The sequence below is a fragment of the Anolis carolinensis genome, unplaced genomic scaffold (assembly GCF_035594765.1).
Source record: "Anolis carolinensis isolate JA03-04 unplaced genomic scaffold, rAnoCar3.1.pri scaffold_7, whole genome shotgun sequence".
NCBI lineage: Eukaryota > Metazoa > Chordata > Lepidosauria > Squamata > Dactyloidae > Anolis > Anolis carolinensis.
In genome coordinates this window covers 34,829,821-34,855,728 of record NW_026943818.1, presented here as the reverse complement: position 1 = coordinate 34,855,728, position 25,908 = coordinate 34,829,821, and the positions used below count along the sequence as shown (strand labels likewise).

Genomic DNA, 25,908 nt, shown 5'->3' with positions numbered 1-25,908 from the left:
GCCACAAGGTGGCAGTCTATAGAAAGAATTAGCTACTAGTCTATAGCTATGTACGGATGTAGTGCTCAGGTGAAGCCTCAAGAGGGCGGTATATAGAAAGGATTAGCTACTGGTATATAGCTATGTACGGATGTAGCACTCAGATGCAGCCACAAGGTGGCAGTCTATAGAAAGGATTAGCTACTAGTCTATAATTATGTACGGATGTAGTGCTCAGGTGAAGCCTCAAGAGGGCGGTATATAGAAAGGATATAGCTACTGGTATATAGCTATGTACGGATGTAGTACTCAGATGCAGCCTCAAGAGGGCAGTCTGTAGAAAGGATTAGCTACTGGTATGTAGCTATGTACAGATGCAGCCACAAGTTGGTAGTCTATAGAAAGGATTAGCTCAGTATATAGCTATGTATGGATGTAGTGCTCAGGTGAAGCCACAAGATCGAGGTATATAGAAAGGATTAGCTACTGGTATAGTGAAATGTATTTGGGCTAATAAATGCAACATTTTGGACTGGGTTTTCCCTTTTTTGTGGCAGACGGTGAAGCGGCCCCGTAAAATCCACCTCCCGGCCGCCAGGCCCAGCCAACCCCAAAGCAGCCCTGCTCCGCGTTCCCCGGAAGTCCGCCACGACCGGGACTCGGACGAGGAGGGCAGCTTCCGCCGCGGCGGGGGGCGCCATTGGGAGGCGGACCACAACCGCGGCTACGAGGGGGACTCCTCCAGCGAGCGGAGCTCCGGCCGCCACCGGGACGAGCCCGACGCCCCCCGGCGGCAACCCATCCGCAGCCGGCGGCGCAGCCAAGATGGGGGCCACCGCCGGAGGAGCCGCGACAGCGTGTCGGACGGGCCACCCGTCGCCAACGGCTATGGCGGAGGCCTGGCCTTAATGTCCGGGTTCAAGCGGTTGCCGAAGCAAGACGACGTGCCGACAAAGCCCCTGCGCACCGTGCTGGTCAAGAGCAAGGAGAGCGAAGGTGAGAATCACAGACTCAGAATTATCTGAGTCTGGACTCATAGAATCATACTCACACTGATAGACTCATAGCCGTGATGCCATCACTCTTTTATATATATAGATTAAATTAAATATTATCTATATATATAAAAGAGTGATGGCATCACGGCGACCCACAAAACAACAAAACTACAGGCCCCCCAGCCTTGAAATTTGACAACACAACCCATCATCCATGCCTCTAGGTTGATACAACAAAAAGAAAAGAAAAATAAACTCCTAATTAGAGGGAGAGGAATAATTGCTTTTATCCAATTGCTGCCAGTTAGAAGGCTAAGCTCCGCCCAATTGGTCTCCTAGCAACCCAATAAAAAATAATAAAATACACTAAAAAATTAATACAATAAAATACTATAATAACGGAAAATAACTAAAAATAATACAAGAAAATAATAAAATATAATAAATAAAAAGATAACTTACAATAAAATTAATAAAAAATTCAAATAACATCAAATAAAAATTACACAACAATTTTTAACCAATACCACCACCACTTTGCCACAGCAACGCGTGGCCGGGCACAGCTAGTAGATTTATATGAGTCTGGACTCATAGAATCATACTCACACTGATAGACTCATAGACTCAGACCCGTAGATTATTACTCATAGATTTATATGTCTGGACTCATAGAATCATACTTACACTGATAGACTCACAGATTATTACTCATAGATTTATACGTATAGAAATCATAGATTCTCAGACTCAGAATCATAGAGGCATCGAATCATACTTCTAGATTCATACTCAAAGAGACATACACTCATACTCATAGAATCATAGACTCAGTCATAGACTCATACTTCTAGATCATACTAATAGACACATACACTCATACTCATAGAATCATAGACTCAAAGTCACAGACGCATACTTCTAGATTCATCCTCGAAAACACATACACTCATACTCATAGAATCATAGACTCAGAGTCACAGACTCATACTTCTAGATTCATACTCAAAGACACATACACTCATACTCATAGAATCATAGACTCAGAGTCACAGACTCATACTTCTAGATACATACTCAAAGACACATACACTCATACTCATAGAAGGTGAGAATCACAGACTCAGAATTATCTGAGTCTGGGTTCATAGAATCATACTCACACTGATAGACTCATAGAGTCAGACCTGTAGATTATTACTCATAGATTTATATGGGTCTGGACTCATAGAATCATGCTCACACTGATAGACTCATAGAATTATCTGAGTCTGGACTCATAGAATCATGCTCACACTGATAGACTCATAGATTATTACTCATAGAATTATCTGAGTCTGGACTCATAGAATCATATTCACACTGACAGACTCATAGATTATTACTCATAGAATTATCTGAGTCTGGACTCATAGAATCATATTCACACTGACAGACTCATAGATTATTACTCATAGATTTATATGGGTCTGGACTCAGAGAATCATACTCACACTGATAGACCCACAGATTATTACTCATAGATTTATATGAGTCTGGACTCATAGAATCATACTCACACTGATAGACTCATAGATTATTACTCATAGAATTATCTGAGTCTGGACTCATAGAATCATATTCACACTGACAGACTCATAGATTATTACTCATAGAATTATCTGAGTCTGGACTCAGAGAATCATACTCACACTGATAGACCCACAGATTATTACTCATAGATTTATATGAGTCTGGACTCATAGAATCATACTCACACTAATAGACTCATAGATTATTACTCATAGAATTATCTGAGTCTGGACTCAGAGAATCATACTCACACCGATAGACTCATAGACTCAGACCCGTAGATTATTACTCATAGATTTATATGTCTGGACTCATAGAATCATACTCACACTGATAGACTCATAGATTCAGACCCATAGATTATTACTCATAGATTTATACGTATAGAATCATAGACTCTCAGACTCAGAATCATAGACGCATCGAATCATACTTCTAGATTCATACTCAAAGACACATACACTCATACTCATGGAATCATAGACTCAGTCATAGACTCATACTCCTACATCATACTTATAGACATATAGACTTGTACTAATAGAATCATAGACTTAGAGACTCACAGAGTCATAGACTCATACTCCTAGAACCATAGACATAGACCCACAGTCATAGACTCATACTTCTAGAGTCATACTCGTAGACTCATACTTATAGATTCAGACTTCTAGATTCATTTTCATAGACATAGACTCATACTCATAGACACATAGATTCATAGACTCGTACTCATACTCCTAGATTCATACTCATAGACTTATAAAATCATAGACTGATAGACTCACAGTCATAGACTCACAGTCATAGACTCATACATAGATTCATACTCCTAGACATAGACTCATAGACTCATACATCTAGATTCATACTCATACTCATATACTTATAGGATCATAGACTCACAGAGTCAGACTCACAGAGTCATAGACTCAGACTTCCTGATTGACACTCATAGACTCATACTGCTAGATTCATAGTCAGACACCTAGAACCATAGACAGATAGACCCACGGAGTCATAGACTCATACTCCTAGATTCATACTTGTAGACTCATAGAATCAGAGTGATAGACTCATAGTCATATACTCCTAGATTCATACTCATAGATAGAGATTCATACTCATAGAATCATAGACTGATAGACACATATTAGACTCATACTCCTAGATTCATACTCATAGAATCATAGAGTGATAGACTCACAGTCATAGACTCATACTCCGAGATCCATACTCCTAGGCATAGACTCATACTCATAGACTCATACATCTAGATTCATACTCATACTCATATACTTATAGGATCATAGACTCACAGAGTCATAGACTCAGACTTCCTGATTCATACTCATAGACATAGACTCATACTCTTAGATTCACACTAATAGTCTCATAGACTCATACTCATAGAATCATAGACTGATAGACACATAGACTCGTAGACTCATACTCCTCGATTCATACTCGTAGACTCATAGAATCCTAGACTGATACTCACAGTCATAGACTCAGACTTCTAGATTCATACTCCATAGACACATACTCATACTCATAGAATCATAGACTGATAGACACATACTCGTAGACTCATACTTCTAGATTCATACTCGTAGACTCATAGAATCATAGACTGATAGACTCACAGTCATAGACTCAGACTTCTAGTTTCATACACCATAGACACATAGACTCATACTCATAGAATCATAGACTGATAGTTGCATAGAGTTATAGACTCATAGACTCATACTCCTAGATTCATAGTCAGACACAGAGAATCATAGACTCAGACTTCTAGATTCATACTCATAGACTCATACTTATAGGATCATAGACTTACAGTCATAGACTCAGACTTCTAGATTCATACTCATAGAATCATAGACTGATAGACACATAGAGTCATAGACTCGTAGACTCATACTCCTGGATTCATACTCATAGACTCATACTTATAGGATCATAGACTCACATAGATTCATACACCTAGATTCATACTCGTAGACACATAGACTCATACTCATAGAATCATAGACTGATAGATGCATAGAGTTATAGACTCATACTCCTAGATTCATAGTCAGACACATAGAACCATAATATAGACCCACGGAGTCATAAACTCATACTCCTAGACTCATACTCATAAACTTATAGACTCATACGTCTAGATTCATACTAGAATACTCATAGAATCATAGAGTGATAGACACAGAGTCATAGACTCGTAGACTCATACTCCTAGATTCATACTTGTAGACTCATAGAATCATAGACTGATAGATTCACAGTCATAGACTCATACTCATAGACTCATACATCTAGATTCAGACTCATAGACTCACAGGATCATAGACTCACAGAATCATAGACTGATAGATTCACAGTCATAGACTCATACTCATAGACTCATACATCTAGATTCAGACTCATAGACTCACAGGATCATAGACTCACAGAATCATAGACTGATAGATTCACAGTCATAGACTCATACTCATAGACTCATACATCTAGATTCAGACTCATAGACTCACAGGATCATAGACTCAAAGAATCATAGACTGATAGATTCACAGTCATAGACTCATACTCATAGACTCATACATCTAGATTCAGACTCATAGACTCACAGAATCATAGACTCGTAGATTCATATTCATAGAATAATAATAACAATATAATAATAATAATAATAATAATAATAATAATAATAATTCATTATTATTCGTACCTCTAGATGCATACTCATAGACTCATACTCATAGAATAATAGGTTTATTAGGATCCAACCATAGAAGGACACCGGACTCAGTTTGCTTTTGCTGACCATTTGCCTTTGTTTCTTTCCTCCCCAAAAAAACAAAGAATATGGATTGAAACTCGGGAGCCAGATCTTTATCAAACACATCCGGGAGACGGGCCTCGCAGCGAAGGATCGCAACTTGCAAGAAGGGGACCTGATCCTCAAGGTGGGAGAGGGTTTGAAGCTGGATGGCCATCTGTCCGGAGGGATTAGGGTCTCTTTCATCTCTGAAACCCTTCCAAACCCCTCGCAGATCAACGGCGTGTCCAGCGAGAACCTGTCCCTGGAAGAGACCCGGCAGTTGATCGAAGGGTCGGAAGGCCGCCTCACGCTGTACGTGGTTCGGGACGACACTCACTTTCTGATCAACATCCCCGAAGTGGAGGAGAGCGAGGGCGAGAGCTCCCACTTGGATGGTGAGGGGATGATGGGAGTTGGGGAGCCAGATATAGCTCTATAATTATATATACTAACTTCACATTTGCATTTTCCCCCTGAAAAGTTTGCAAATCCTCTCTCTATATATGTGCATTTCCCTCCTGCAATATTTGCAAGCCCCATTTATCTATGTTTACATCTATCTAGACATTGCTCTCTATATAGAGAGATTTATATCTTTATAGGACTTGCAGAGACTTGCAAACATGTGAGGGGAAATTCATATATTAAATTAATGTATAAATATAGATACAGATATACAGGTACATGGAAATCTCTAGATATCTATATGTACAGTAGAGTCTCGCTTATCCAACGTAAACGGGCCGGCAGAATGTTGGATAAGCGAATATGTTGGATAATAAGGAGAGATTAAGGAAAAGCTTATTAAACATCAAATTAAGTTATGATTTTACAAATTAAGCACCAAAACATCATGTTATACAACAAATTTGACAGAAAAAGTAGTTCAATACACAGTAATGCTATGTAGTAATTACTGTATTTACGAATTTAGCACCAAAATATCATGATGTATTGAAAACATTGACTACAAAAATGCGTTGGATAATCCAGAACGTTGGATAAGCGAGTGTTGGATAAGTGAGACTCTACTGTATATAGGATTTGCAAAGAACTACAAACATCTCTGTGTGTGTGCGTATTTAAAAGGCCTATATCTATATTAATATCTATCTATCTAGACATTTAGAATTATATCTTTATAGGACTTGCAGAGACTTGCAAACATGTGAGGGGAAATTCATATATTAAATTAATGTATACTTATAGGTACAGATATACAGGTACCTGGACATTTCTAGATATCTATATGTATACAGGATTAGCACAGAACTGCAAACATATGAGGGGAAAATTCATATATTAAATTAATGTATACATATACATTATTGGCTTCTGTCGTGATACATTAATAGTCTCATTTTAGGGAGAAAAGGGAGGATATAGATACCGTAATTCTTCAAGCAATGTTAAATGCCTCTGTGTCTGTCTATACTGTATGTTGTTTGTCTGTTGGCATTGAATATTTGCCATATATGTGTTCATTGTAATCCGCCCTGAGTCCCCTTCGGGGTGAGAAGGGCGGAATATAAATACTGTAAATAAATAAATAAATATAGGTACAGATATACAGGTACATGGAAATCTCTAGATATCTATATGTATATAGGATTTGCAAAGACCTGCAAACATATGAGGGGAAAATTCATATATTAAATTAATGTATACATATAGGTACAGATATACAGGTACATGGAAATCTCTAGATATCTATATGTATATAGGATTTGCAAAGACCTGCAAACATATGAGGGGAAAATTCATAAATTAATATATTTGTAGGGGGAAATCTATATATTATTTACAAGCTTTGGGGCATGCATTTGCCCAAGGAAGAAATGCAAACTCTTCTTTTTCTCCTTACAGACATCTCGGATATCGGGTCCGACGTCTCGCCGCCACCTTCGCATTCCCCCGAACCTCCCCCTCGGGATGATGTTCCGTAAGTGATTTTATCCCACAGATTGTCACTCTCCTTGGCTTCATCTATACTGTGGAAATAACTCAGTTTTCTCCCATCTTTTCCCGTTCCAGACCGAGGAGGCGCTCCAGCAAGAAACGAAGTCCGGCGAAGGAACTGACTCCCACTCCTGTTTTTGGTGAGTCCGTGAGCTTTTCCTGCTGCGTGTTAGAGAAGTAAAGTCCAGTGTAGAGCTAATCCTTTTGCCCTTGATTTTCTAGAGGTCCCGAAAGTCCCGGAGAACAACTATATCTCCCAGGAGGAGGTTGGCGACCCTCAAAGTGGTGGCCTTTATGGGTAAGGGTCATAGAAGGTGGTGGTGGTAACAACGTCGGGCCACTCGACCCCTTCCTGAGGCTCCTTCTCCGCTTCCAGGTACAGCCCGGACTCCAAAGTGGTCCGATTCATCAAAGCCCGGAGCATTGGCCTGCGTCTCGCTGGTGGCAACGACGTGGGGATCTTCGTGGCCGGAGTCCAGGAAGGAAGCCCAGCCGAGGGCCAAGGCATCCGGGAAGGAGACCAGATCCTGCAGGTGAGGAAGTCTGTCACACTTTGTGGATTGTAATAAGGTCTCTTATATGGCAATATTTTCGCTGATGTTGTTCCGAAGTTGTAAATGAATGATAGATGCCTTTCAACCCGGAACATGTAGATTCCATCTCAGTTTCCTGACAGATGTTGACTCTTCATAATTGGTGTTGACTTCCCTCTTAACTTTGTAAACATTTCGAAGCCTGGTCAGGGTGAAGCCTGTTCGAAGCCTGGTCAGGGTGAGCACCCGACTGTCAAACGGCCAGTTCAAAGCCCAGTCAGGGTGAGCAGTTAACTGTCGAGCGGCCAGTTCGAAGCCTGGTCTGGGTGAGCAGTCAACCGTCGAGCGGCCAGTTCGAAGCCTGGTCTGGGTGAGCAGTCAACCGTCGAGCGGACAGTTCGAAGCCTGGTCTGGGTGAGCAGTCAACCGTCGAGCGGCCAGTTCGAAGCCTGGTCTGGGTGAGCAGTCAACCGTCGAGCGGACAGTTCGAAGCCTGGTCTGGGTGAGCAGTCAACCGTCGAGCGGCCAGTTCGAAGCCTGGTCTGGGTGAGCAGTCAACCGTCGAGCGGACAGTTCGAAGCCTGGTCTGGGTGAGCAGTCAACCGTCGAGCGGCCAGTTCGAAGCCTGGTCTGGGTGAGCAGTCAACCGTCGAGCGGCCAGTTCAAAGCCTGGTCTGGGTGAGCAGTCAACCGTCGAGCGGCCAGTTCAAAGCCTGGTCTGGGTGAGCAGTCAACCGTCGAGCGGCCAGTTCGAAGCCTGGTCTGGGTGAGCAGTCAACCGTCGAGCGGCCAGTTCGAAGCCTGGTCTGGGTGAGCAGTCAACCGTCGAGCGGACAGTTCGAAGCCTGGTCTGGGTGAGCAGTCAACCGTCGAGCGGCCAGTTCGAAGCCTGGTCTGGGTGAGCAGTCAACTGTCGAGCGGCCAGTTCGAAGCCTGGTCTGGGTGAGCAGTCAACCGTCGAGCGGCCAGTTCGAAGCCTGGTCTGGGTGAGCAACCAACTGTCGAGCGGCCAGTTCGAAACCTGGTCTGGGTGAGCAGTCAACCGTCGAGCGGCCAGTTCGAAGCCTTGTCTGGGTGAGCAGTCAACCGTCGAGCGGCCAGTTCGAAGCCTGGTCTGGGTGAGCAGTCAACCGTCGAGCGGCCAGTTCGAAGCCTGGTTTGGGTGAGCAGTCAACCGTCGAGTGGCCAGTTCGAAGCCTGGTCTGGGTGAGCAGTCAACCGTCGAGCGGCCAGTTCGAAGCCTGGTCTGGGTGAGCAGTCAACCGTCGAGCGGCCAGTTCGAAGCCTTGTCTGGGTGAGCAGTCAACCGTCGAGCGGCCAGTTCGAAGCCTGGTTTGGGTGAGCAGTCAACCGTCGAGCGGCCAGTTCGAAGCCTGGTCTGGGTGAGCAGTCAACCGTCGAGCGGCCAGTTCGAAGCCTGGTCTGGGTGAGCAGTCAACCGTCGAGCGGCCAGTTCGAAGCCTGGTTTGGGTGAGCAGTCAACCGTCGAGCGGCCAGTTCGAAGCCTGGTCTGGGTGAGCAGTCAACCGTCGAGCGGCCAGTTCGAAGCCTGGTCTGGGTGAGCAGTCAACCGTCGAGCGGCCAGTTCGAAGCCTGGTCTGGGTGAGCAGTCAACCGTCGAGCGGCCAGTTCGAAGCCTGGTTTGGGTGAGCAGTCAACCGTCGAGCGGCCAGTTCGAAGCCTGGTCTGGGTGAGCAGTCAACTGTCGAGCGGCCAGTTCGAAGCCTGGTCTGGGTGAGCAGTCAACCGTCGAGCGGCCAGTTCGAAGCCTGGTCTGGGTGAGCAGTCAACCGTCGAGCGGCCAGTTCGAAGCCTGGTCTGGGTGAGCAGTCAACCGTCGAGCGGCCAGTTCAAAGCCTGGTCTGGGTGAGCAGTCAACCGTCGAGCGGCCAGTTCGAAGCCTGGTCTGGGTGAGCAGTCAACCGTCGAGCGGCCAGTTCGAAGCCTGGTCTGGGTGAGCAGTCAACCGTCGAGCGGCCAGTTCGAAGCCTGGTCTGGGTGAGCAGTCAACCGTCGAGCGGCCAGTTCGAAGCCTGGTCTGGGTGAGCAGTCAACCGTCGAGCGGCCAGTTCGAAGCCTGGTCTGGGTGAGCAGTCAACCGTCGAGCGGCCAGTTCGAAGCCTGGTCTGGGTGAGCAGTCAACCGTCGAGCGGCCAGTTCGAAGCCTGGTCTGGGTGAGCAGTCAACCGTCGAGCGACCAGTTCGAAGCCTGGTCTGGGTGAGCAGTCAACCGTCGAGCGACCAGTTCGAAGCCTGGTCTGGGTGAGCAGTCAACCGTCGAGCGGCCAGTTCGAAGCCTGGTCTGGGTGAGCAGTCAACCGTCGAGCGGCCAGTTCGAAGCCTGGTCTGGGTGAGCAGTCAACCGTCGAGTGGCCAGTTCGAAGCCTGGTCTGGGTGAGCAGTCAACCGTCGAGCGGCCAGTTCGAAGCCTGGTCTGGGTGAGCAGTCAACCGTCGAGCGGCCAGTTCGAAGCCTGGTCTGGGTGAGCAGTCAACCGTCGAGCGGCCAGTTCGAAGCCTGGTCTGGGTGAGCAGGCAACCGTCGAGCGGCCAGTTCGAAGCCTGGTCTGGGTGAGCAGGCAACCGTCGAGCGGCCAGTTCGAAGCCTGGTCTGGGTGAGCAGTCAACCGTCGAGCGGCCAGTTCGAAGCCTGGTCTGGGTGAGCAGTCAACCGTCGAGCGGCCAGTTCGAAGCCTGGTCTGGGTGAGCAGTCAACCGTCGAGCGGCCAGTTCGAAGCCTGGTCTGGGTGAGCAGTCAACCGTCGAGCGGCCAGTTCGAAGCCTGGTCTGGGTGAGCAGTCAACCGTCGAGCGGCCAGTTCGAAGCCTGGTCTGGGTGAGCAGTCAACCGTCGAGCGGCCAGTTCGAAGCCTGGTCTGGGTGAGCAGTCAACCGTCGAGCGGCCAGTTCGAAGCCTGGTCTGGGTGAGCAGTCAACCGTCGAGCGGCCAGTTCGAAGCCTGGTCTGGGTGAGCAGTCAACCGTCGAGCGGCCAGTTCGAAGCCTGGTCTGGGTGAGCAGTCAACCGTCGAGCGGCCAGTTCGAAGCCTGGTCTGGGTGAGCAGTCAACCGTCGAGCGGCCAGTTCGAAGCCTGGTCTGGGTGAGCAGTCAACCGTCGAGCGGCCAGTTCGAAGCCTGGTCTGGGTGAGCAGTCAACCGTCGAGCGGCCAGTTCGAAGCCTGGTCTGGGTGAGCAGTCAACCGTCGAGCGGCCAGTTCGAAGCCTGGTCTGGGTGAGCAGTCAACCGTCGAGCGGCCAGTTCGAAGCCTGGTCTGGGTGAGCAGTCAACCGTCGAGCGGCCAGTTCGAAGCCTGGTTTGGGTGAGCAGTCAACCGTCGAGCGGCCAGTTCGAAGCCTGGTCTGGGTGAGCAGTCAACCGTCGAGCGGCCAGTTCGAAGCCTGGTCTGGGTGAGCAGTCAACCGTCGAGCGGCCAGTTCGAAGCCTGGTTTGGGTGAGCAGTCAACCGTCGAGCGGCCAGTTCGAAGCCTGGTCTGGGTGAGCAGTCAACCGTCGAGCGGCCAGTTCGAAGCCTGGTCTGGGTGAGCAGTCAACCGTCGAGCGGCCAGTTCGAAGCCTGGTCTGGGTGAGCAGTCAACCGTCGAGCGGCCAGTTCGAAGCCTGGTCTGGGTGAGCAGTCAACCGTCGAGCGGCCAGTTCGAAGCCTGGTCTGGGTGAGCAGTCAACCGTCGAGCGGCCAGTTCGAAGCCTGGTTTGGGTGAGCAGTCAACCGTCGAGCGGCCAGTTCGAAGCCTGGTTTGGGTGAGCAGTCAACCGTCGAGCGGCCAGTTCGAAGCCTGGTCTGGGTGAGCAGTCAACCGTCGAGCGGCCAGTTCGAAGCCTGGTCTGGGTGAGCAGTCAACCGTCGAGCGGCCAGTTCGAAGCCTGGTCTGGGTGAGCAGTCAACCGTCGAGCGGCCAGTTCGAAGCCTGGTCTGGGTGAGCAGTCAACCGTCGAGCGGCCAGTTCGAAGCCTGGTCTGGGTGAGCAGTCAACCGTCGAGCGGCCAGTTCGAAGCCTGGTTTGGGTGAGCAGTCAACCGTCGAGCGGCCAGTTCGAAGCCTGGTCTGGGTGAGCAGTCAACCGTCGAGCGGCCAGTTCGAAGCCTGGTTTGGGTGAGCAGTCAACCGTCGAGCGGCCAGTTCGAAGCCTGGTCTGGGTGAGCAGTCAACCGTCGAGCGGCCAGTTCGAAGCCTGGTCTGGGTGAGCAGTCAACCGTCGAGCGGCCAGTTCGAAGCCTGGTCTGGGTGAGCAGTCAACCGTCGAGCGGCCAGTTCGAAGCCTGGTCTGGGTGAGCAGTCAACCGTCGAGCGGCCAGTTCGAAGCCTGGTCTGGGTGAGCAGTCAACCGTCGAGCGGCCAGTTCGAAGCCTGGTCTGGGTGAGCAGTCAACCGTCGAGCGGCCAGTTCGAAGCCTGGTCTGGGTGAGCAGTCAACCGTCGAGCGGCCAGTTCGAAGCCTGGTCTGGGTGAGCAGTCAACCGTCGAGCGGCCAGTTCGAAGCCTGGTTTGGGTGAGCAGTCAACCGTCGAGCGGCCAGTTCGAAGCCTGGTCTGGGTGAGCAGTCAACCGTCGAGCGGCCAGTTCGAAGCCTGGTCTGGGTGAGCAGTCAACCGTCGAGCGGCCAGTTCGAAGCCTGGTTTGGGTGAGCAACCAACTGTCGAGCGGCCAGTTTGAAGCCTGGTCTGGGTGAGCAGTCAACTGTCGAGCGGCCAGTTCAAAGCCTGGTCTGGGTGAGCAGTCAACCGTCGAGCGGCCAGTTCGAAGCCTGGTTTGGGCGAGCACCCAACTCTTGAGTGGCCAGTTTGAAGCCTGTTAGGTGTGAGCACCCAACTGTCGAGTGGCCAGTTCGAAGCCTAGTCGGGGTGAGCAGTCAACCGTCGAGCAGTCAGTTCGAAGCCCAATTGGGGTGAGCACCCAACCGTTGAGCGGCCAGTTCAAAGCCTATTCCGGATGAGAAGTTAACAGTCGAGTAGCCAGTTCGAAGCCCAGTCCGGGTGAGAAGTCAACCGTCGAGCGGACAGTTCGAAGCCTGGTCTGGGTGAGCAGTCAACTGTCGAGCTGTCAGTTTGAAGCCCCATCGGGGTGAGCACCCGACTGTCAAGCGGCCAGTTCGAAGCCTGGTCAGGATGAGCACCTGACTGTCGAGCAGCCAGTTTGAAGCCCGGTCTGGGTGAGCAGTGAACAGTTGAGCGGCCAGTTCGAGGCCTGGTTGGGGTGAACACCCAATTGTCTAGCGGCCAGTTCAAAGCCCTGTCAGGGTGAGCACCCGACCATCAAGCAGCCAGTTCGAAGCCCGGTCTGGGTGAGCAGTGAACCGTTGAGCAGCCAGTTCGAAGCCCGGTCGGGGTGAGCACCCGACCGTCGAGTGGCTAGTTCGAGAAAGTCCTCACAGGGGGGTGCTGTTAGTTGTTTCTCAGGCCGTAATCTTCAGAACGGTGTCTCCAAAATGATTAGCTCTCATTCATTCATTTGTTTCATTCATACTCACACACATTAAATCCACGTTTATCAAATCTGCACGTCATATTTCCTTGTGACGGCTCCTCCTTCCAGGTCAACGAGAGGACCTTCCAGCACCTGACTCGCGAAGAGGCCGTGACGTTCCTCATGGAGCTCAGCCCCGGGGAGGAAGTGGCCTTCCGCCTCCAGAGCAAGCCGGACAGTGAGTGGACCCAGCTCTCTATCTATCTATCTATCTATCTATCTATCTATCTATCTATCTATCTATCTATCTATCTATCTATCTATTTATCTGGGCAAATATTGTTGGAAATAATATAAGCCTACACTATTTATTTGTGATATATATATTGGCTAACTTGTATCCTATGTGTATGTTGATTTACAGGTTTGATTGTACCTCTTTGGTGTGGGAGGGACTATAGATATTATTGGACTGAGCATGTTCAGACGCAGGACTCCATTTTATTGTTGGGAATAGCAACCTCCCAAGCCTTCAGTATTTATTTGTGATATTTATTGACTAATTTGTATGTTGATTTATAGGATTGACTGTACCTCTTTGGTGTGGGAGGGACTATAGATATTATTGGACTGAGCATGTTCAGACGCAGGACTCCATTTTATTGTTGGAAATAGCAACCTCCCAAGCCTTCAGTATTTATTTGTGATATTTATTGACTAATTTGTATGTTGATTTATAGGATTGACTGTACCTCTTTGGTGTGGGGGGGACTATAGATATTATTGGACTGAGCATGTTCAGACGCAGGACTCCATTTTATTGTTGGAAATAGCAACCTCCCAAGCCTACACTATTTATTTGTGATATTTATTGACTAATTTGTATTCTATGTGTATGTTGATTTACATGTTTGACTGTACCTCTTTGGTGTGGGAGGGACTATAGATATTATTGGACTGAGCATGTTCAGACGCAGGACTCCATTTTATTGTTGGGAATAGCAACCTCCCAAACCTACACTATTTATTTGTGATATTTATTGACTAATTTGTATTCTGTGTGAGGTGTGGGAGGGACTATAGATATTATTGGACTGAGCATGTTCAGACGCAGGACTCCATTTTATTGTTGGAAATAGCAACTTCCCAAGCTTACATTATTTATTTGTGATATATATTGACTGTAAAGAGCTAACATCGATTGAGGTTCTTCAGGCAGGAGGAATCTTTTTATCCCACCAATTTGTAAGGAATTTATAACAACTGCCACCGATTTGGAAAGATGCAAACCACCAAAGACTCAGGGAGGAGACCTTTTACTTTAAAGGGTAGCATAACTTGGTTTAGAATATATGCGACAGAGGCTTAGATGCTGGAGAACAACAACAAGTTTATTCAGGCACAGAGCTTAGTGGTTACAATGATGTTTCTCACTTAGAGGTATTCTTATTAACAGTTACAATACTAGAATGAGATGAATCAACTCTCTAAAGTATCACTTCTTTTACTTAAAGTAGTTAAAACTTCTTCCTCTGCTACTTTCTGTTACTTCAATGGTTCTCTGTGAGTCCAACTGGGATTGGTTCCCAAAGTCTGAAACTTGGACTTTCCAGTGACTTCAAACCACAGTCACCCCTGTGATATACTATCACAGATTCTCTGTTCCTTACCAGGACACAGACTACATTAAATAAGTCACTAAACTTATTTAAAACTGACTCAAAATGAACAATTGAGTCTCCTTGATCCCATCAACCTGGAATCAATCTTCCCTGTGCCTCCTCAGAGCACAGACTGACTTTCTTTTTTTAAACTCTGCACTTCTTCAACTAAATGGCAGTTGACTCCATCTACTTCTCCATGGCAACCAGCCTCTGAGTGCTGAGATGCAATAACTGTAATACTTACCTTTTTAAAACATAAGAACACAATTAAACATAACATCTGTAAACCAAAATTCGTACCTCATTACATTGACTAACTGGTATTCTATGTGTATGTTGATTTGCCGGTTTGACTGTACAGTGGGAGGTGTAGGAGGGACTATAGATATTATTGGACTGAGCATGTTCAGATGCAGGACTCCATTTTATTGTTGAGAATAGTAACCTCCCAAGCCTACACTATCTATTTGTGATATTTATTGACTAATTTCTATTCTATGTGTATGTTGATTTATAGGTCTGACTGTACCTCTTTGGTGTGGGAGGGGCTATAGATATTATTGGACTGAGCATGTTCAGACACAGGACTCCATTTTATTGTTGGAAATAGCAACCTCCCAAGCTTACACTATTTATTTGTGATATTTATTGACTAATTTGTATATTGATTTATAGGTTTGACTGTACCTCTTTCGTGTGGGAGGGACTATAGATATTATTGGACTGAGCATGTTCAGACGCAGGACTCCATTTTATTGTTGGGAATAGCAACCTCCCAAGCCTAAACTATTTATTTGTGATATTTATTGACTAATTTGTATATTGATTTATAGGTTTGACTGTACCTCTTTCGTGTGGGAGGGACTATAGATATTATTGGACTGAGCATGTTCAGACGCAGGACTCCATTTTATTGTTGGGAATAGCAACCTCCCAAGCCTACACTATTTATTTGTGATATTTATTGACTAATTTGTATGATGATTTATTTGTTTGACTGTACCTCTTTGGTGTGGGAGGGACTATAGATATTATTGGACTGAGCATGTTCAGACACAGGACTCAATTTTATTGTTGGAAATAGCAACCTCCCAAACCTACACTATTTATTTGTGATATTTATTGACTAATTTGTATGTTGATTTATAGGTCTGACTGTACCTCTTTGGTGTGGGAGGGACTATAGATATTATTGGACTGAGCATGTTCAGACGCAGGACTCTTTTATTTTTGGGAATAGCAACCTCCCAAGCCTACACTATTTATTTGTGATATTTATTGACTAATTTGTATGTTGATTTATAGGTTTGACTGTACCTTAGACATGTCCAAAAAATCGTTTTGAATCGTATATCGGAATTATTTCGGATTGTTCTCGCTTTTTGATACGCATTCCGAGACATTGTCTCACAGCGCAACCAGCAATGTAATTCGAACCATTGTTGGTCCATTCTCTAATTGTGTCTTAATGTTTCATTAATTCCCCCCCCCCCCCAATTTTTTTTAAATATATTTTTAAAAATATTTTAATTTTTTTTTTGTTTCTTCAACCTACCTTGAATGGGAGCTTAGCGCAGCCTAACATGGGAATAGCAACCTCCCAAGCCTACACTATTTATTTGTGATATATATTGACTAACTGGTATTCTATGTGTATGTTGATTTGCCAGTAGGAGGGACTATAGATATTATTGGACTGAGCATGTTCAGGCACAAGACTCCTTTTTATATTCACTTTATTTCCAAAGGGGTCTGTGCCCAGAGATTGGGTGCAGTTATTTCCAATATCTGTCTGTCTATCAAGGCACATATATTACGTGCCCATTTTTGTCACAGAAGTTACTTTTCCCCAAAGGGCTTTTGTCAACACTCTGCCCTTTCCTTGCAGTCTATGCGAAAATGGTGAAGTCCAACGTGGGCGACTCCTTCTACATCCGCACCCACTTTGATTTCGAGAAGGACACCCCATCCGGACTGAGCTTCACCCGCGGGGAGGTCTTCCATGTGACGGACACCATGTACCGGGGCAAAGTGGGCAGTTGGCTGGCCGTCCGGATGGGCAAGGAGTTCCAGAGGCTGGACAAGGGCATCATCCCAAACCAGAGCAGGTGGGCCTTTGGGGGTCCTATTCCTATGACCAAATGGGGCTGGACTAGATGATCCTCAGGGCTCTCTTCCAACCCTCTGCAGAGCGGAGCAAATCGCCAGCCTGGAGTCGGTCCTCAAAGCCTCCTCGGCCTCCAACTCCTCCTCCGGAGCCAGGGCCGAGTTCTGGAAGCTACGTGGTCTTCGTGGTGCCAAGCGCACTCTCCTGCGGAAGAGCCGGGAGGACTTGTCGGCCCTCACCAAGCAAGGCCACTACCCGCCCTACGAAAGGGTCGTCCTCAAGGAAGGTGAGCCAACAGCGTGACGCGGTGGCGGAAAAGGCCAATGCGATCCCACTCTCTTCCTGCATTGGTTTGAGGTTCTGCATTGGACTACATGGCAAATGGAGATCGTCAGAAACACTGTGGTGTCTGTGGTGGAGGAAACACAAGAAATCGAGGGTCAAATTGGTTCGCCTTGTCTGTCTCCACTCTTGTTCTACTTCCATATGGACTAGAAACCTGGGTTTGTTTTTGTTTTGCAGCCACGTTTAAGCGCCCGGTGGTGATCCTGGGGCCGATCACGGACATCGCCATGCAGAAGCTGAGCACCGAAATGCCGGAGGAGTTCGAAATTGCCGGTATTAGAACTAGTATTATAATAATTATTAGACTTATTAGTATTAGAATTATTATTGAAATTATTAATATTATAATTATTATTGGAATTATTAGTATTAGAATTATGATTGCAATTATTAGTATTAGAATTACGATTGCAATTATTAGTATTAGAATTACGATTGCAATTATTCGTATTAGAATTATTAGCATTAGAATTATTATTGCAATTATTTGAATTATTAATATTAGAATTATTGGAATTATTAGTATTAGAATAATTATTAGAATTATTAGTATTAGAATTATTAGTATTAGAATTATTCTTAGAATTATTAGTTTTAGAATTAATATTAGAATTATTATTAGACTTATTAGTATTAGAATTATTATTGGAATTATTAGTATTAGAATTATTATTGGAATGATTAATATTAGAATTATTTTTGCAATTATTAGTATTAGAATTTTTGGAATTATTAATATTAGAATTATTGGAATTATTAGTATTAGAATAATTATTAGAATTATTAGTATTAGAATTATTAGTATTAGAATTATTCTTAGAATTATTAGTTTTAGAATTAATATTAGAATTATTATTAGACTTATTAGTATTAGAATTATTATTGGAATTATTAGTATTAGAATTATTATTGGAATGATTAATATTAGAATTATTTTTGCAATTATTAGTATTAGAATTTTTGGAATTATTATTATTAGAATTATTGGAATTATTAGTATTAGAATAATTATTAGAATTATTAGTATTAGAATTATTAGTATTAGAATTATTCTTAGAATTATTAGTTTTAGAATTAATATTAGAATTATTATTAGACTTATTAGTATTAGAATTATTATTGGAATTATTAGTATTAGAATTATTATTGGAATGATTAATATTAGAATTATTTTTGCAATTATTAGTATTAGAATTTTTGGAATTATTATTATTAGAATTATTAGCATTATTACTAGTGTTGTTTTCCTCTCCGTTTCTGGACAGAGAGCATCTCCAGAGACGATGGCTCCGCCAAGGTGATCAAGTTGGAGTCCGTTTGGCAAATTGCTAAGCAGGTGGGAGACGAAGTTTCACTAACTCTCAGCATTATTATTATTATTATTATTATTATTATTATTATTATTATTATTATTATTATTATATAATCTTTAAAGACAACTCTATCAACCTTATTATTATTATTATTATTATTATTATTATTATTATTATTATTTTCTATTATTATTATTATTATTATTATATAATCTTTAAAGACAACTCTATCAACCTTATTATTATTATTATTATTATTTTCTATTATTATTATTATTATATAATCTTTAAAGACAACTCTATCAACCTTATTATTATTATTATTATTATTATTTCCTATTATTATTATTATTATATAATCTTTAAAGACAACTCTATCAACCTTATTATTATTATTATTTTCTATTATTATTATTATTATTATTATTATATAATCTTTAAAGACAACTCTATCAACCTTATTATTATTATTATTTTCTATTATTATTATTATTATTATATAATCTTTAAAGACAACTCTATCAACCTTATTATTATTATTATTATTATTTTCTATTATTATTATTATATAATCTTTAAAGACAACTCTATCAACCTTATTATTCGTATTATTATTATTATTTTCTATTATTGTTATTATTATAAAATCTTTAAAGACAACTCTATCAACCTTATTCTTCTTCTTATTATTATTTTCTATTATTATTATTATTATTATTATTATTATTATATAATCTTTAAAGACAACTCTATCAACCTTATTATTCTTCTTCTTATTATTATTTTCTATTATTATTATTGTTATTATTATTATATAATCTTTAAAGACAACTCTATCAACCTTATTCTTCTTATTATTATTATTTTCTATTATTATTATTATTATTATTATTATTATTATTATTATTATTATTATTATATAATCTTTAAAGACAACTCTATCAACCTTGTTATTATTATTATTATTATTATTATTTTCTATTATTATTATTATATAATCTTTAAAGACAACTCTATCAACCTTATTATTCTTATTATTATTTTCTATTATTATTATTATTATATAATCTTTAAAGACAACTCTATCAACCTTATTATTCTTCTTATTATTATTATTTTCTATTATTATTATTATTATATAATCTTTAAAGACAACTCTATCAACCTTATTCTTCTTCTTCTTCTTATTTTCTATTATTATTTTCTATTATTATTATTATTAAATGTGTCATAGAGTTGCAATTGGAGGACCTAGGAAGTGCCTAGAGTGGCATGGATGTGCCTAAGGGAGCCTTTGTGCCTCTCTCTCTCTGTCTCTCCTGCGCAGGGCAAGCATGCTCTGCTGGACATCACTCCGGCCGCGGTGGAGCGGCTCAACTACGTCCAGTACTTCCCGGTGGTGGTCTTCCTGGAGCCCCAGAGCCGCCAGGGGGTGAAGGCCATGCGCCAGTGGTTGGCCCCGGACTCCCGGAAGAGCTCCCGCCGCCTCTACGCCCAGGCCAAGCGCCTGCGCCAACACTGCCGCCACCTCTTCAGCGCCACCATCAGCCTGGCCGACGGCTCCGACGCCTGGCTCCACCGCCTCAAGGAGGCCCTCCGGGACCAGCAGGGCCGGCCCGTCTGGACCGCGCAGGAGCAGGTGGGACACCATCCGATCCCTCCCGACAGAGGGCCACTCAACCTCATAGGGAGTAGAGAAATAGGGCTATAGGATCCTAGAGTCCAGCCCTTTGAAGGCAGGACACCATCCGATCCCTCCCGACAGATGGCCACCCAGTCCAGCCCCTTGAAGGCAGGACACCATCCGATCCCTCCCGACAGATGACCACCCAGTCCAGCCCCTTGAAGGCAGGACACCATCCGATCCCTCCCGACAGATGGCCACCCAGTCCAGCCCCTTGAAGGCAGGACACCATCCGATCCCTCCCGACAGATGGCCACCCAGTCCAGCCCCTTGAAGGCAGGACACCATCCGATCCCTCCCGACAGATGGCCACCCAGTCCAGCCCCTTGAAGGCAGGACACCATCCGATCCCTCCCGACAGATGGCCACCCAGTCCAGCCCCTTGAAGGCAGGACACCATCCGATCCCTCCCGACAGATGGCCACCCAGTCCAGCCCCTTGAAGGCAGGACACCATCCGATCCCTCCCGACAGATGGCCACCCAGTCCAGCCCCTTGAAGGCAGGACACCATCCGATCCCTCCCGACAGATGGCCACCCAGTCCAGCCCCTTGAAGGCAGGACACCATCCGATCCCTCCCGACAGATGGCCACCCAGTCCAGCCCCTTGAAGGCAGGACACCATCCGATCCCTCCCGACAGATGGCCACCCAGTCCAGCCCCTTGAAGGCAGGACACCATCCGATCCCTCCCGACAGATGGCCACCCAGTCCAGCCCCTTGAAGGCAGGACACCATCCGATCCCTCCCGACAGATGGCCACCCAGTCCAGCCCCTTGAAGGCAGGACACCATCCGATCCCTCCCGACAGATGGCCACCCAGTCCAGCCCCTTGAAGGCAGGACACCATCCGATCCCTCCCGACAGATGGCCACTCAACCTCATAGATATTAAAGAAGTTCATAGAGAAGTAGGATGATAGTACCTAAGAGCTGGGACCTCCAGAAGCCACTCACAGGACACAATCCGATCCCTCCTGACAGATGGCCACCCAGTCCAGCCTCTTGAAAGCTGGAGGACACCATCCGATCCCTCCCGACAGATGGCCACTCAACCTCATAGAGTAGAGAAATAGGGCTATAGGATCCTAGAGTCCAGCCCCTTGAAGGCAGGACACAACCCAATCCCTCCCAACAGATGGCCACCCAGTCCAGCCCCTTAAAGTCCAGAGGACAGCATCCGATCCCTCCCGACAGATGGCCACTCAACCTCATAGAGAGTAGAGAAGTCCATAGAGAAACTGGGCTATAGGATCCTAGAGATGGGACCTTCACTCAGTCCAGCCTCTTGAAGACAGGACACAATTCGATCCCTCCCGACAGATGGCCACTCAACTTCATAGAGAGTAGAGAAATAGAGCTATAGGGTCCTAGAGATGGGACCTCCAGAAGCCACTCACAGGACACAATCCGATCCCTCCCGACAGATGGCCACTCAACTTCATAGAGTAGAGAAATAGGGCTATAGGATTCTAGAACTGGGACCTCCAGAGGCCACTCAGTCCAGCCCCTTGAAGGCCAGAGGACACAATCCGATCCTTCCCGACAGATGGCCACTGAACCTCATAGAGTAGAGAAATAGGGCTATAGGATCCTAGAAATGGGACCTTCAGAGGCCACTCAGCCCAGCCCCTTGAAGGTAGGACACAATTCGATCCCTCCCGACAGATGGCCAGTCAACCTCATAGAGAGTAGAGAAATAGGGCTATAGGATCCTAGAGATGGGACCTTCACTCGTCTAGCACTTTGAAGGTAGGGCCCCATCCGATCCCTCCAGACAGATGGCCACCCAACCCTTCTAGGCAGATCCAGGCTCATGGAGACTTGGGGACGATAGGATACTAGAGCTGGAAGAGACCACAAGGGCCACCTCCAAGAAAACACCATCAAATCCCTCCCGACAGATGGCCATCCCACCTCATAGGCATTAGAAAGTTCATGAAGCCATATAATATGTATTATTATTATTTTCTATTCCATGTCTTGGTCTCCCGTCAGGTGGACGTCTCGGCCGAGGAAGGTCTGGAGATGCTGAACCAGGCCTCGGCCCCGGGATACTTGACCTGCGACAGCCGGGCCAACAGCGACTACGAGGAGACGGACGCCGAGGGCGAGCCCATCACGGACCACGAGCTGGAGGAGGCCCATCGGGAGCCGGCCCTGTCCCGCTCCTCGGAGCCCATCCAAAGGGAGCCGGAGCACGACCTGGGCCAGCGCATCCATCTGGTGAGGAGAGTGAAGGAGCCGCCATGCCATATCCAGCCACCGGGGGGCAGCGCTGACTGTGAACTGGGCCTTTTTGATTGGCAGAAAGTGACAGGGGTGTCATGCCATATCCAGCCACCAGGGGGCAGTGTTGAGTATGAACTGGGCCTTTTTGATTGGCAGAAAGTGACAGGGGTGTCATGCCATATCCAGCCACCGGGGGGCAGTGTTGAGTATGACTTAAGCCTTTTTGATTGGCAGAAAGTGACAGGGGTGTCATGCCATATCCAGCCACCAGGGGGCAGTGTTGACTGTGAACTGGGCCTTTTTGATTGGCAGAAAGTGACAGGGGTGTCATGCCATATCCAGCCACCGGGGGGCAGTGTTGAGTATGACTTAAGCCTTTTTGATTGGCAGAAAGTGACAGGGGTGTCATGCCATATCCAGCCACCAGGGGGCAGTGTTGAGTATGACTTAAGCCTTTTTGATTGGCAGAAAGTGACAGGGGTGTCATGCCATATCCAGCCACCAGGGGGCAGTGTTGAGTATGACTTAAGCCTTTTTGATTGGCAGAAAGTGACAGGGGTGTCATGCCATATCCAGCCACCAGGGGGCAGTGTTGTTATTATTATTATTAATTATTGTTATTATTATTTAATGAATTAGTTCTTTTTAATTGGCAGAAAGTGACGAGGTGTCATGCCATATCCAGCCACCAGGGGGCAGTGTTGTTATTATTATTATGATTAATTATTATTATTATGATTGAATTAGGCCTTTTTAATTGGCAGAAAGTGACGAGTGTGTCATGCCATATCCAGCCACCAGGGGGCAGCGTTGTTATTTATTATTAATATTAATTATTATGATTTATTGAATTAGGCCTTTTTAATTGGCAGAAAGTGACGAGGGTGTCATGCCATATCCAGCCACCAGGGGGCAGTGTTGTTATTATTATTAATTATTATTATTATTATTTATTGAATTAGGCCTTTTTAATTGGCAGAAAGTGACGGGGGCGTCATGCCATATCCAGCCACTAGGGGGCAGTGTTGAGTATAAATTAGGCCTTTTTAATGGGCAAATACCCAATATGCCGCTATGTTATATCTCACCACAGGAGGGCACTGTTGTGCATGTATTTAATAATAATAATAAAACTTTATTTATACCCCGCCACCATCTCCCCAATGTCTGATTTGTTGTGTTGTCTTCCAACAGCACGACAACAACCAGCAACCGCAAGGACAGTGGCGGCAAGACGCAGACATCAGGTACTTTTATATGGATCCTTTGACATAAGCCGGGAGTGTGATGCTGCAGCAAACAAGCCCAATACGATTCTCAGCTGCTGATGTTTGTATTCTTTTCGCAGGGAATACGAGCGCGAGGCCCTGCAGAAGAAGTTCACCAAGGCCCGGGCTTACGACTCAGAGTCCGACGACGACGACGGCTACGGATGGGGTCCGGCCACCGACCTCTAGCCCAGCAACTTGGGAGTTGTAGTCCGGCACCTTTCTTGGAGGCCTGTGTCTCCCCACTGACAAATCTGTCCCCTTTCCTCCCGGTTAAATGTCGGAGTGTGCGAAGCCCGTTAGGAAACTGCAAATCCCAGGATTCCGAACGGGATGGGTTTGGAAGCCAAACGGGCTTATTTGTATCTACTGAAAAGAGGACGTTTGCATATGTTTCAGAGACATTATATTTTTAATACTGTGGGTTTTTTTTGGGGTGGGGTGTTTACTGTGTTTTGTGCAACAAGATTTGTTATTCTCCATTTGTAGGAATATCTAATACAGACACACATATATATCCTATGTATACATTCACACACACACACACATATATATATATATACACATATAGTATCCTACACACTATATATGTGTGTATGCGTGTTTGTGTGTGTGTACATATGTGTGTATATATATACACACACACACACACATATATAGTGTGTAGAATACTATATATATAGGTGTATGTGTGTATATGTATGTATGTGTGTATATATATGTATGTATACACACATATACACACATACACCTATATATACCTATAGTATCCTACACACTATATGTGTGTGTGTGTGTGTGTGTGTGTATATATACACATAAATACATACATATACACACAAACACCTATATATACCTATAGTATCCTACACACACTATATATATATGTGTGTGTATATACACACACACACACATATATATACACATATAGTATCCTACACCCTATATATGTGTGTATGCGTGTTTGTGTGTGTGTACATATGTGTGTGTGTATATATATACACACACACACATATATATATAGTGTGTAGAATACTATATATATAGGTGTATGTGTGTGTATATATATATATATGTATGTATACATACATATACACACATACACCTATATATATAGTATCCTACACACTATATATATGTGTGTGTGTATATATACACATAAATACATACATATACACACATATACCTATATATACATATAGTATCCTACACACTATATATGTGTGTGTGTGTGTGTGTATATATATATACACACACATATATATGTATGTGTATATATATACACACACACGCATACATACATATACACCTATATATACATATAGTATCCTACACACACTATATATATGTGTGTGTATATATACACACACACACACATATATATAGTGTGTAGGATACAATATGTATATACAGGTGTATGTGTGTGAATGTATATGTAGGATGTGTGTGTGTGTAGGATATGATATATAGGTGTGTGTGTATATATATATACACGAATGAAGAAGAGTGTGTGTATGTGTGCGTGCGTGTGTGTATATATATATATATATATATAGGATCTCATACATACATATAGGATTATATATATGTGTATATATAAACACACACGGTATATATATTCCTATATATACATACAATATACTACACCCTACACACGCACATATCCTGTGTGTGAATCCTATATATGTGTGTGTGTGGTGTGTGTGTGTGTGTATGTGTATATACACATACTCCTATATATACATATCCTACACACATATTCATATATACACAGACACACAATCTCCCCTCTCTATATATAAACAATATGTATGTGTGTATACGTATATGTGTACATACATATATAGGATCATATACATATCCTACACACACTTTCATATACACACACACATATACAATATGTATACAATGGAATACAATATTATACTACTAATAATACAATATACTAATATTAATTATATATTATATATTAAATAAATGTAATATTACTAATAATATTACCATATA

At 44.2% G+C, this 25,908-nt stretch overlaps 2 protein-coding genes across 6 annotated transcripts in view; one reads left to right on the top strand and one right to left on the bottom strand.

Moving 5' to 3' along the window:
• tjp3 (tight junction protein 3) overlaps positions 1–25,908 on the top strand; it is a 36,539-nt gene that overhangs the window by 10,151 nt on the left and 480 nt on the right. The window contains exons 5-20 of the mRNA XM_062960072.1: positions 537–975; positions 5,421–5,524; positions 5,612–5,774; positions 7,246–7,321; positions 7,414–7,478; positions 7,561–7,636; positions 7,715–7,871; positions 13,421–13,529; positions 16,844–17,063; positions 17,146–17,348; positions 17,585–17,680; positions 18,673–18,743; positions 20,048–20,359; positions 22,400–22,627; positions 23,828–23,880; positions 23,982–25,908. The exon at positions 23,982–25,908 is cut by the window's right edge and continues 480 nt beyond it. Of these exons, the coding sequence (XP_062816142.1) occupies positions 537–975; positions 5,421–5,524; positions 5,612–5,774; positions 7,246–7,321; positions 7,414–7,478; positions 7,561–7,636; positions 7,715–7,871; positions 13,421–13,529; positions 16,844–17,063; positions 17,146–17,348; positions 17,585–17,680; positions 18,673–18,743; positions 20,048–20,359; positions 22,400–22,627; positions 23,828–23,880; positions 23,982–24,090 (2,481 nt within the window). The 3' untranslated portion in view covers positions 24,091–25,908. The remainder of the gene's footprint in view (positions 1–536; positions 976–5,420; positions 5,525–5,611; positions 5,775–7,245; positions 7,322–7,413; positions 7,479–7,560; positions 7,637–7,714; positions 7,872–13,420; positions 13,530–16,843; positions 17,064–17,145; positions 17,349–17,584; positions 17,681–18,672; positions 18,744–20,047; positions 20,360–22,399; positions 22,628–23,827; positions 23,881–23,981) is intronic.
• apba3 (amyloid beta precursor protein binding family A member 3) overlaps positions 23,748–25,908 on the bottom strand; it is a 69,258-nt gene continuing 67,097 nt past the window's right edge. For all 5 annotated transcript variants that reach the window (XM_062960073.1, XM_062960077.1, XM_062960076.1 and 2 more), the window contains one exon: positions 23,748–25,908. This exon is cut by the window's right edge and continues 729 nt beyond it. The gene's annotated coding sequence lies outside the window, so the exon portion shown is untranslated.